General features: G+C 34.3%; 1 protein-coding gene across 10 annotated transcripts in view; it reads right to left on the bottom strand.

The window, feature by feature from the left end:
• The window catches only part of CCDC171 (coiled-coil domain containing 171), a 163,147-nt gene that overhangs the window by 70,039 nt on the left and 79,238 nt on the right, over positions 1 to 13,870 (bottom strand). For all 10 annotated transcript variants that reach the window (XR_010083542.1, XR_010083543.1, XR_010083541.1 and 7 more), the window contains 3 exons: positions 9,726 to 9,952; positions 8,876 to 9,055; positions 7,024 to 7,209 (listed from right to left, as the gene is read on the bottom strand). Coding sequence is in view for 7 of the 10 variants with exons in the window: in XM_063423202.1 (XP_063279272.1) it covers positions 7,024 to 7,209; positions 8,876 to 9,055; positions 9,726 to 9,952 (593 nt within the window). In the remaining 3 variants the exon portion in view is untranslated. The remainder of the gene's footprint in view (positions 1 to 7,023; positions 7,210 to 8,875; positions 9,056 to 9,725; positions 9,953 to 13,870) is intronic.

The following is a 13,870-nucleotide window of genomic DNA, read 5'->3' as shown; positions in this document are numbered from 1 at the left end:
AAATTCCAAGGTCATGGACAGAGGTATTTATTAGTATAATTATAATGCAGAAATAAAACCATTAAGCTTTTAGATCCTGATATTGTTCCATTTATTCTTTCCTTTCCCTAAGGGGGAAGTGAATAGTTCCTAAAAATGGAATACCCAGAAAATACTGGAAGCTACTTTTTTAAAAGACTAGAAATCTGCTGGTTCGTGCAATTACTTTGTTTAAGTTATCTTTTCTCTTTATTTAAACTTTGACAGAATGTCAGATTTATCTCTTTTTTTAATACTTTAGTGCAGCAAACAGACTCGGGATCAAAAGTATTCTCTGAAATAGGCAATGTTACTACACCATTAAAGCACTCTGGACTTCACTGTGTGCTAGTCAGTCATATATTGGACCAAAAATCCCAAGGTCTCGGCCATCTGTTGAGAAGTAACTTGCAGTCCAAATTTGTGGACTCTTGTTTCCACAATTTCATTACTCTTAGGCACCAATCTATCTGTCTTGGTTACTTGCCTTATTCCACAAAACACCAGAAGGGCATTTAAGTAAGTGCATGACTCAAAAAGTGACTGTTAAAATGAGACTACTGAATCAGACTACCATCAACAAATTTACTCCATAATTTTCTGGAGAATGGCAAACCTATTCTTACCTGAAACTTAACTCCTGGTCATAATTAGCTTTCAAAGTTAACTATAGATATGTTACATAATCATGACTTATTCCAGTGTTCTATCTCAGTGTCTAAGTTACATACAAATTGATTTAATGGTGAGAGCACTTCCTCAGAGTTAAAGTCTTCAGCAAGTTAAAAATAAAATATGATTTTTTCTTACTTAGGGATGCTTTTTCTTACGCATTAGATAAATGTTTACATCTGATTATATTGAACATAAATGTAATAAATTGCCAATTAATTTCATTCTTCTTCCAATGTAAAGTAACAGCAATTTGGATAAAATTTTATCATTTTCTTGCTCTGTAAAGGTAGTAAATAATATACCTGAATAATATTCTTAATACCGACCAATCAAATATTGTATAGTGGCATAATTTAGGGGAAAAAAAAGTTCACCTGGTGTACATAAATGTTCAAATTCTGATGTAAAACCTTAACACTGCCCAAAAATTAATTATTACTGAAATTCAATTTGTAAAACTGGACAAAAGAGGAAATGCAAAGAACTGAAAGAGAAACACAACAGTAATGATATCATTTCAAAATAAGAGCTTCCAATTAAATTATGGTTGTGTGACTTATACTACAGTATTTTGCATTGTTGCATTGACTTCCATGTTAATGCAAACATATAATGAGCTCATAACCACAAATTTTAACTTTATTCTTCCTCTCATTCTGGTTGTTACTTACATATTTTCCAGAAAGCTTGACCCAGATATGTTACAGCAGACCTTCAACAACTTGGTTGATAGTTGTTTGGCTGTTTCATTGAAGACTATAGCGCAAAAACAAGTCTAAAAGCCATGTACTGACTTCAGTCCCTCCAGACTAATGCTAATACTGATGAGTGATCTAGGCACATAACAAAGGAAATACACAGATTTAAAAACCTGTCTAGGAACAAGTTCTTCACTCAGAGGGTGGGTGGGCACTGGAACAGCTCCCCAGGGCAGTGATCATAGCAGCAACCTGACAGAGCTGAAGAAGCATTCAGACAGTGCTCTCAGGCACATGGTGTGACTCAGGGCTGGGCCTGTGCAGGGCCAGGAGTTGGACTCTGATGATCATTGTGGGTCTTTTCCAACTCAGAATTTCCTATGATTTAATGAAGCTAACTGGACAAACCACAGAAGCATGAAATTTCAAGCGAAGCTCAACTTCAGAGATTTGAAATACAGATTCACTAATAATAATAGTATGCATATTTTATCTAGGTTGTGTTCTCTTCTCTTTTAGAAAAAAGAGTTCTCAGGTCTAGCCCACAACTGTGTGCTATCTATGTGTCTTCTTATTATGTAAAGACAGCAGCTGCTAGGAAGACTATCCCTTCCCATAAGCCTAAATTCCACATACATTCCACATACATTCCACATTGCAACCTACAAACAAAAAAGCACAAAGGACCAGCTCTATGACAATTTTCTAGTTAACCTCTGAAGACTAACAGTTGGCAGTAATGGAAGTTATGTAACAGAGTAGAATGAACACTCCTACTTATTTTACAAACAGTGTTAACACAAATTGAAATACCTGACAAATCTCTTTAACCTGCGATTTACTGTAGTAAGAAAACACATTACCTCCTTTGACTAAGAACAGAGCAGATGACAAGACTAATTCGTTCTTACCTACTTTATAAGTTATTTAGATGTTCAGAACATAAGACAATATGGAAACTAAAAAAAACCCAACAACCCCCCACATTCAATTAAGGAATTATGAATTTTAGTTTCTAACCTATTCAGAAGGGAGCTTGCTTCTCTTTAACACGCTAAACTTCATTAATACCAATTCTCTGTTAAGTTAGATGCTACTAATAATCAGGTATACTGCTTTCTTTAAGGAACAGCCTTAATCAGGCAATGCACAGAAATGGAGTTTCTTGACAAAGAGACAAACAAGTTTTTAGAATCAACAGTATCCCTCAGTGCATCCAAATTCTAGCAATTTTTTCAACTTAACATCAGAGGAAAAAATCTCAAATCCTATTTCTGCTCTTACAGTTACTGCAATCTTTCTGAGAAGCATGAAAATCACTTGTTCGTCATGTAAGTGAAGTCTTTTAACCTTTCTCCAACTTACAATACTGCAGTATTTTCAGAAATTACTGTAAAACTCACTCACAAAGTATGTGCAGTGGTTTTAGTAAAAGAAATTGTGTACATATTTAAAATGGTCCTTCAGAGAAATATGTGGCTACAAACATATGAAGAGGAAAAGCAGAAAATTGTGTATCACCTTCACCTCAAATTCACCCAAGAACTGAGAGCCTGCTGAGGGAAAAAAATCCACTTCTAACAAACAGAAAAATCCCAGTCTTCATCTGAATCTAATACATTCAGACATGTCTGTTTAGTGAAAGATACTCTGGACAGAGCATGTGTATGTATGATTTGAATGACATAGGCATTGAAAATAAACACTCCAGATCCTCCCACAAGAAAAAAATCTTTTTGTGAGTGTTATCAAAGCATTTGGATGAGATTTTTTTTTTCCTCACTTACTCTCTCATAAATTAATGTCAGCTTCACTAAACTCAGCAGATCAACCCCCAAATTTAGGGTACCTTCTTCTAAAGTAAGTATTGAAGTCTATGCTGAGGCGTATCAGTATCAAGTTATATGATTTAACATCTATTGCACTGCAGCTACTAATTAATTTATAGAACTTTTTTCACAAATAGAACCTTGAAAATAGATTATTTTTATTACAGGCACTAACATACCAAAAAGGAAGTAAATATATAGACTGTAGATATCAATAGGAAACAAAAATACTTTACTTCATTAAGACCAGCTAGTATAAAGGAATTAATATTATGTCTGTTATTGATACCAGCTTAGCATTTGTGTAAAAGTTTCTCTTTAAAGAATGGTGAATCAGAGAAAATGATTCACCTCATCTAATAAAAAGAAGTGGTGTTAGAGTTGCTTAGTTCCAGCTGACCTTGAAAGTAATTGACTACTTTGGATGTCTCTATGGTATATGACACTAAGAAGATAAAAATATACAGGATTAAAATCTGAACTGATAAAGCTAAGAAATTAAGTATTACTTGTTTAATAAGCCTACTTTATGAAAGTACGTGAATACCAAAATATCTCCTTACTGATGCTGTTGAGCTGTGAATGAGTTTAAAAATAAGCTATCAAAAGTGAAAGTACCTAATATTTTAATGTTCTTCTTACTTGTTTAAAAATTATGAATAAAGATTTCAAAGCATGTCTATTTTTTTACTCCATGTCAGTCTGCTCTACCTGACCTTTCTTGTACACCACCACACTCGCTGAATTTTTATATACACTTAAGTCTATACAAGTAATATTATTTTGTATCTTAAGATTAAGATGGAAGCATTTTTTTCTATTTTATGTTTTACAGTGCAACAGTAAAAATTATTTTATTTTTTTCTGTATTATTTAAGCGCTTAAAAACAATAGTAAGAACACTGTTTTACAAGGGTAAGGTATCGGGATTTTTCCCGATAACTCCGAGGGTCTAGCCAGCGGAGAAATGGCTTAATAAAATAGCGAGACGGCTTTCTAGGATATGCTTTGTAAAATAAAAGTTTTAATAGCAGGAAAAATAATAAACGTTACAAAATGAAAAGAGATAAGCCGAGCACCGTGTACCAAGCACAGTTACACAGGCTAAGGCACTCCCAAAAAGCCTCGTGTACCCTTATGCAGGCTCTTTAGTACTCGATGGTCTAGGTGGGCTTTTTTGGCTCTTGGCCCAATGAGATAGACACTAGACTTTGAGGTGCACTTCTAAAGTCCTATCACTGTGTCTGTGCTGGGACTGAGCCAATTACAGCAAGCAGGCTATAGAAAATTCTAGCTTCACTTCCTTATATGGAAACACCTGCTCGGGTACAGAAATGCACGACTACAGTAAGGTTGATTATAATGAAGATGAGATTGCTTCACTGTACTGCAAAATGAGAGCTACAAGAAGCCCCACAAAAACCTCAAACATTTTAAGTCACAAAACCTAATTAAGCTAAATAAAAAGGGTCCGTGAATTAAGGCACCAGGGCAAAGGCAGAAGCCATTTCTTCCTGCTGTGAATAAAGGTATGAACAAGGCTGGATTGTGGCTACAGAAAGAAAAGAGACTTTTTCTTAAATTTTAAAAACCAAAACATATATGGCTCTAAATTTAAGAAGCACTTTTACTCCTTGGTATCAAATTATTATATTAGACTGCCATTTGAATTTCAAAAGTACTTACTGAACACAAGTTTGGAACTGTATAAACAATGATAAAAAGTGAAGATGAAATTATTATTTAGGGTGCATACATTATAAAATTGTATCTGCATGACTAAAAAAAATCAAGGACCACTAGATCATTAACCTGTGTTGACATAGTACCACAACTGTTCTTGTCTCTTTTTTTGATCCAATCACAAATACATGGTCTTACAACCAAAATGCAATTTCATGCTACCTTTCATAGTAAATATCATAAAGAAATTAAGAGATATCAGTCTTCTAAGTTGAGGGACAGCACGCAGCAACAAGCATATAACTTAAATTTGGTCTAAAACTCCTCAGTGGGAAGGACTGAAACTTACAAAGTAATAAACCAAATCACCTGTAAGGAGTAAACTTCAGTCCTAAGGTTTGTCCATGTTCTTTGCCTCCATCCTATCACCTATATTATTACATTGCATTGTATCTTTAAAGCTTTCAGCAATAACAAAGCATTTCACACTAAATGAAGTTGTTCCAGTAACAAACAACTGTTAAAGGACTGCATTTTAGGATTATGACTGTCTCAAAAACTTGTATGTCGCCTTCAATTAATAAAAACCAGAATCTGTGAAATGTAATTCAGTGTCCAATATTCTATGGATTAACATGTTTCTTTAAAAGTTCCTCCTATATTTTAATTGTCTACAATTGACCATTTCCTTCATTTTCTCTGAATAAATGAAAAGGTGTTTTGTGTTTTAGAGTAAGTAAAATGTGCAAAAACATGTATTAATGTATATAAAGTAGATGCAAATGAAGAATTCAAATAGGATTTGTCTTCTAGTCCTTCTCTTCTTTATATTCCTAATAGCCATTTAAAAATCTTGAGTCAAGTATTTCTCAAATAAATCAAACACAAGACTAACAGCTTACATATACACAGCAGTTACATCAGAAAGAAAATAGCAAGCAACCTGACTGAAAACACTAGCAAGTTTATTCTTCCATTTAAATGAAACACCTAAAACTACGGAATTTTGAGGGAGAAAAAAATGCCACAAAACCAGATAAATTGGAATTGCCGCTGTCTTTTACCTTTAGTGAGGTAAGGCATTTTTAGTAAATAATACCACTAGCAAAAACACTCCTTAATAAATTTAACAACACCTTTCAGCATCCTCCATTATACATCACTTCAAATCTCTACTCTGCTGCAACTCATCCTTCTTGACATCTACTCTCATTGTTATATTTTCAATATTTCTGACATTTCTACTAGTTTTGTAGCTCGAATCATTTTCGTTCTTCTCCTGCTTGACACTTCTCTCAAAATTACAAGTGCTTCTATTTCTCAAAATACTGGTGAAGCAGTCTCTTTTGCTCAGCTGTCAATTAACAGAAGAATACTGGGAGATGGAAAGACAGTAGCAGGGCTGAAGAGTAGACACAAGCAGTAGAGCTTACTTTAAACAGAAAATAAATAAAAGCTGCAGAGCTCAGGTCACCACCCATTACTGGCTTGCCATCACAAAGTTTTCTCTCCTCCCATGTTAGACCTCCACCTGGTTTCAAACCTCTAATACTCTCTCTGTTCCTTTGTTATCAGAGATTCTGATAACATCATCTTTTCCCTCATTACTCATTATGTCTACAGAAAATTCTAAATTCTGATGAAAAAGGATTTCTCTCTATCATCACCTCACATATTCCAAACTGACAAATATAAGATTATAAGATTATATCATTATCATTATATATTATTATATCCTAAGATTATATTCACGAAACAGACAATTCAGGTTTTAAAATATTATTGCGACCTCTATCAAAAATCAAAATATCCCTGTACTTTTCAATTTATTTTTTTCCATAAATTGTGAACACATTGTGATAGCTAGATATGCTGTCATTTAAGTCCTCTATAAATTTCAGACACTTCACATATATTAGTGTACACCACCCAGTTCCAAGAGCAGAAAAGTGTTGTTATATGTTGAAGAATCTTAAAAATGTTTCTGAGTACCCTAAAATTTCAAAGGGCTATGTAGTATGTGGGCATTTACATTTTATTTGCACAAGAACTATGACATTTTGGCTTATTCACCAAAAAATACACTTCAGGTGCCTAATTCAGAGCAATAATTGTCTTACCTTTACAGATTCACTTAAGATTTGGGTTTTATTTGCTTCTTCACTGGATTGCAATTCTAGCTTATTATTTAACTCCTGTAGCTGTTGTGCTTGTTCATTCAAAAGCAACTGTGCCTGATGCTCCCGATGTAATGCATTATTTAATTCTTCACATACACTTTCAAACCTCTCATGGGTGATCAATTTCTGATAAGAGAAATAAATTGTTTGATTATGTAACTATACTTACCTGTTTACATACTTGGCTTCCTGAGTTCCACTTGTGAACATATTAAATTGTAAAACAAGAGCACGCTAAAGGTTATTGTTTATTTAGGTTTTTCAACTCAAAGACAGACCACCAAGCAATAAAATGGCCTGACAACTTTATTCATTGTATTTTTTCAAAACAGCACTCAGGCCACTCTAAACAGTATGCATTTGCTATGCTATTCAAATTAAAACCCTAGATTGCAAAGAACCCATATTTAGAAGGAAATATGCAGATCAATGTCCTACATTTTAGTGTATATCTTGTTAACCCTTGTAAATGTCATCCTGAACTCTTTCTCCCTTTCCAAAAGTGTTCCAGAGAGACCAAGTAGTTCTTCAAGGAAAACCACTGTCTACATTTGAAAGACAATCTAAATTGCGGTAATTTCTTCTCATTTTCCCAGAATTGTAAGCAATAAAACCCAATATGAGCAAAAGAAGATGAGCAGATATAATTTTGTCTGTTTGGGTAAAAAAAACCCCAATATTTTACCAGTTAGGAACAGGAAAAAGAATGGATTTGACACCATCTGTTAAATAGTCTGTGCTTGGAAGTGTCTTGATTGGGACAGTAACCAGTCCACCAGCTAGGCTGCAGTATCAGTGCTGGTCACAGCTACAGAAAACACTGCTTTTTCTGGGCCACTAAAACAACTGTTTTAGTTGTACTGTGTACCTGTTGAGCATGTATAAGAATTCTTAACCATTCACTAGTTCAAATAGTTCAAACATATGTTCAATTCTGAATGCAGCCTACAAGAAATAAGCATTGTAGGAAAGGTGCTTAGTGAACCTCCAGCATGCTAAAGCAAGACAAGTTTCTTCCCTCCAAGGACTGAAGGCACAGTTCTGTACATATGACAGGGGTCTAACAGAGAACCCACCAAATGGCATCAAACACTATGTCCATTAGTCACTATACTGTGGTTTCAAGCAGTCAAGGACTCTTTTTGTTGTGCCTTCTTGTTCCTGTCGGCCAATACTATTTACAGGTTAGCAAATGCAGTGTGTTTAAGTGGATCTATCCACTATCTAGGAGTCAGAGGAATTTGGTGCATATATGCTAGCAGGAATGTAGAAGAGGGCATTTTCTTACCCTTCCATAAATTTAGTCCTTCAGGGGAACAGCCACACTAAAATTTGCATTGACAAGCTCAGGGCATAAGCCAGCATCAAAGATACTATAAAATGTTTATCATAATATTGAGCAATATCCACATAGAGTTTATACTTCTTGAAGTTCTCATGAACATACTCATTCAATACCTTCATGGCAGCTGACTTTACTCTGCTGAAGTGAAATCTATAAATGCTTTTTGGGTATATAAATCACATCAGCATTTTCAACCTACAGAAGAAAAGCTGGTTGCTGAAGACCAATTTACAGAACACCTCGTTCTACAAATCAAAAACTCTTATGGAAGAGAAGCCATTCTAAACATATCTGACTTCTAGTTTAGTGACATGCAATGCAATGCAATTTACAATGCAAATCTTCTGGAAAATTCTTTTAATATTAAAATTATGTTATACTTATTTTTCAAAAGAACACACAAAAACGCATCTTATAAGCAGTCACCTCTAAATCAAATATACTTACTTGCTTAAGTATATTTAATTGCTCTTGCAGGCTCTGGGCTTTATCTGCTTCTTTTTTCATCTCACTGAAATTCGATTTGAATTCTGCAAGTCGAAAGCGCAGTGAGCGGCGTTCCACTTCTGCTGCATGAAGCCTTTGTGTAAATTCAAATATTTGCTTCTGCAAGGATTCTATGTTTTTCTGTTAACAATCAGAAACAAATTTCTGTGCTTTAACATGAACTATTTTAGCAATAAAAGAGTCACATATAAAACCCAAGCAAATTAGACAAAGCTCTCATTTTGTCCATCATTTCTAAGATGCACAAGTGCAAAAAAGTTAACCTGTTTCACCTGCTCTTGAGGGTAACTGAAAATTCTGCTTTCAAGAAAGTACCATTTTAATGTAAGGGCCACAATAAAAGGCCAATTATTTCAGACAGTTTCTCTTTCCCTCTGATTATAGGGAAGAAGACTATCTTTACTGAAAGACAGAACACAAGACACAAGAAAATGGAAGAAAACAAACAAACAAACAAACAAACAAACAAAAAATCCCCATAACAGCTGGTGGAAGCCAAAAGGAAGTTAGTTCTTACAAAGCAAATACAACTTTGACAGAACCTTAAAAAATCCTTTTTCTTGGACACATCAAATCTCTTCTTAAAATTCTTTGACATGAAAGAAAAAGTATATTCGTGCTCTAATGCTGCTGGGTGTTAGCAATCAACTTCTGATGTCTACATAGTTGACTTCAATGTAACAGTCTTATAAACTGAAAGAAAATTAATGGTACTATCAAGAGAGTTTCATCCTAACACTTAGGCCATGAACCTACTGCTTACATGAAATAGGACTATAATTAAGCATACCATACTGGATACTCTGTCACACACTCCAGCTTCCATGGCCTGGGTATTTATTTTATTAAGTCCATAAGCCAGGCTCTGAACCAACGAGTCTTTCTCCAGACAAGGATTGTACTTTCTGTGGTCTAATGGAACCGCCTCCATTATAACATTCAGCTTGTCCATAAGTTTTGAAAATGAATTCCTGGCTGCATTTAAAAGTAACCTTCCAGAAAGCCAGAACTTTGTACCTTTAAAAAAACAAACAAACAAAAAAACACCCAAAAAATAAAGACAAACAAAACCCCTAAACAAACAAACAAACCACCCCCAAAAACAACAACAACAACAACAAAACCCAAACCAAAACACAAAAAAGAAACATCAGGTAGGTTACGAGTTTCAGTTTCTTTCAGTGAAAAAAACCACAACAAGTAACATCTTAAAGATACTCAATAGAAATTTTCCATTAAAGACTGGAAGATTGAGTTCAAAGGAATATCTCAAAGAGAGATTTTAAGAAAAAATGTGTATTTAGCAATGCAAATTCTACTCCTATCAATTTATGAATAGGAGGACAGGATAAGATTCTAAAGAATAGGATTTGTTTGTCAAAGACTACTTGTCCAGTTGTTATCATGTTCTGCAATACCATAATTTCTAAAGATTTCTTTAGTGTTCTGATTTTGCAATTCAGAAAACATGCAAGATGGATGCAACCAAATGGGAGTCAGGTCAAGTAAACCAGAAGTGATACCACATGGTAGATCACTTTATTGTAATATTTATAATGCAAATTTCTGAGGGTTTCCTGATTTCTCTTCCCTCCCCTCTACAGATGTCTAAATCATTTGCTGTTCAAAATTAGTGAGGCTTGGTACCTTAATGCCATACTATTTATATTCTGAGACAAGAGAATATAATTTACCTTATTCCAAGGCAATTAAAATTTTACAGCTACAATTACGTATTTCCCCACAGGATTTTGGTAATCATCCTTCTCATATAATGGACTTAAGGCCCCAGCACACCCAACATGTCCTGCTTACTGCTAGATTCGTCAGGTCTGTAATTAATAATTGTGTTTAATGTTGATAAATAAAATTGTCAGTGCTCCTTCCACTAATTGGTATTCCAGATAACAGTTAATAGGTTTATTTATGCCTTAATAAAAGTCTTGTAATTTAGTTTTCCCTCTGCTAGGCAGGTCTTAATCTGTCATTACTTGTCTTATGATACTATCATTGTAATATGACAAGCATGGAAGAGCTTATTTACATCCAGTAGTACAGCAGATCTCCTGTTGCTACAGTGAACTAAAATATTTACTTAAGAGTATAAACAGAAAAAAATAACCCTGGCTTAAGTTAAAGAATTTCTGTTTATAGACTGAGGGAAAAAGCCAGAGATACAAAGCAAACAGAACATGATTATTGATACATTTTTATTACAGTTCTCATTGATGATCATTTAGATGTGAGGTTGAGATTTATCTGTGAGCAATAACAAAAAAAGCACACAATAAAATCAAATATTTTATTTTCAAAGCCATTTTCCTGCTTGGTTTTGAAATAGCACCACTCCAAGGATTCCAGTGCTTAACTGGAGTATCGTTTTTGGGTATATGCTCTCCATAACCTCAGTGATCTAGTAGATCTGCCTTTTCTTCATTACTAAGATAGTATCTTTTAAGTTAAAAAACTTACGAGGCATTTTTATCTTGCACTTCAACTAACTAAACACCCTTTGCCATAAATTTTTTCTTTTCATACCCAGAAAAAAATGTTATTGCAATGCTGTGTCTACACTGGCAAAGGATCCTCTCTTTTCCTTTGCTGGTTCTTGATTACTGATCAAATAAAAGAAAAATCTACCTTCATCAGTTTAACTTTATCACAGATTATCCTGTCATACGTGTCTTTTTAGCTTCAAAGACTCTCTCTTTTCTCAAGTCAGAATGCATTCGCTAGTTGAATGTTTAGTTAAATCAATCTAAAATTAAAAATAGAACTTTTAATGGCTTTCCATGTAAGATGATGTCAAAAACCTTCTCAAAAACTGTCCTTTGCCATGATTTTTGGTATATATTGAAGCAAAGATACCCTCAATCAGCTACTGTTCTTTCACTTTGCCCAGTGTTTCCACTTGCCATTTCAGCTCATTTCAGCTCAACACTATCAGAAAACAGTGTTTCTCCATATGTGCAGTATCTAGCATGGTAGCCCTTTCCCTGTGTCTAGAATCTCACATTTAACTGTATCAAAAGTAAATTTAAAATAATAATTCAGATAATTGTCTTGCAGCATTTTCAGATGATCAATCCACTTCACAATAAGCACTCCCCTTAACTAGTTAAAGTTCAGCATCCACAACGTAAGGCATTTTCTTGGGATAGGGATAAATAGTCATGTCCTCCATTGTTTTTATGAAAAGTAGCTTTGAATAAATAGACAGAAATATTTTGAAGTAAGTTACTGATTGCTTTGAGAGATGAAATGAAAACATAAATCAATTCCACAAAGAACTGTATCTCTAATAACTGAGAGGAGAATAGACTGTTTAAGTATATATATGTTAAGTACCTGCCATGAAGGACGAAAGAATTAGAATAAAAGCATTAAATTATGATATGTCTAAGAAATTATTAACACAAATACAGGTATACAACAAAGAGCAATTAAGTCTTACATTAAGCAAATGAAAAAAAAGTGTCAAATATTACTTTGCTGAAAGGTGAAAAAACAATTGGTGAAATTGAACACCAAGTCAACAGGATTAACTTTGTACTATGCAAGACTAAAATGTTCATGTCATACTTTTAAAACTGTGTATATCTAACAGTTGGTGATATTTGCACTGAAAACACTGGCTGTTACCATCTCTGGTTTATCACAGTACAGATTTTGTTCAAACAAACGTAAAATCTAATCTTACAAAAAAATCAAAGCAAACAAAAAGCTCCAACACTGTAGTAAACTTGCATTGAAACTGAAGCAAAGGGATCATTCCAAGACATGCTGGAATGAGACCTAAACTAACTAACGCTATGAAGGGAAACAATGTCAAAACAAAATCACTTATTTAAAAGATCAAGAAAGGTGCCTCAGATCAGAATGTCCAAGCCCAAATGTTCCAGTGTCATCTGAGTGACCTGGATTTGCTTTTTTCAGCTGCCTCAAATGGTTCGCCAGAACCTGGTCATCTTTAAATGTAATTTCCAAGACACTGAATTCCTTCTTGATGATCCAGATAGCACCTGCTTGAAGCACTCTCTCCTGAGACATGAGTCTAATCCAGAACTCTCATTATTTAAAGATATGAAAAGATTGCCTATTTACAGTTTTTTAAGAAATTCAACATCATTGAAGTCAGTTTGAAGATTTAAGTGCTATTTAAAATATTATTATAGAACATAATGTAATTTTCTAAGTGTGGAAGCTTTCAAACATATTCCTTCAGAGCCTAATTACTTCAATACTTCCAGAAATTTCATGTCAAACTTTAAATTATTTATTACTACTTTTTGAACCAAAGATTCTTAGGAGACTTGATCTTATGAGCAACAGAATTCCAAGTAATACATATGCAGTTAGACCTTGAGGTTCTGTGGAAGTTACTTAAAATAGAGATAAGATATGAAAGAATCACCGAACTGACTGTGGCCATAACATTCCCAGCATGGTTCTTCCTAGTTCTCAAAATCAACCCTGTGTTGAGTGCAGACATGTCTAGTAAATAGAGACCAGCAGAATTCTCATATACTTCAAATTGGCAAAATATCATGATGTTTATGGTATTCTAACCAGTCATTCAGCACATCCATGCTGCTGCTGCATTTGTCCCAATTCTTCTTCAATTTGCTCTTCCTACACAATACTTTGTACGCAGGAACACTTGCTAGATTTTCTCTATGGAAAAATATTAGGTTGATGTAATGGTTTGGTTCTTAACCAGGCAGAAACACCAATTATGTAGTGGTTTCACGTTCACCTGTCTCTGTTTGCCAAATTCAGTGTAGTAGTTTGAGTGTCTTTTCTGCTGTGAGATAAGGTTAGGAGAAAAGCAAGCAGGCCCGACTTAAAGGTACAATGTTAGATTTATTAACACACACACACACTAAAAGACCATGAGAATCAAAATAAAACTTTAAAAACACTCTCCTCCCACCA

This window comes from Prinia subflava, chromosome Z (assembly GCF_021018805.1).
Source record: "Prinia subflava isolate CZ2003 ecotype Zambia chromosome Z, Cam_Psub_1.2, whole genome shotgun sequence".
Lineage (NCBI taxonomy): Eukaryota > Metazoa > Chordata > Aves > Passeriformes > Cisticolidae > Prinia > Prinia subflava.
Note: the sequence above shows the minus strand (reverse complement) of the source record. Positions and strands in the feature narration are given on the sequence as shown.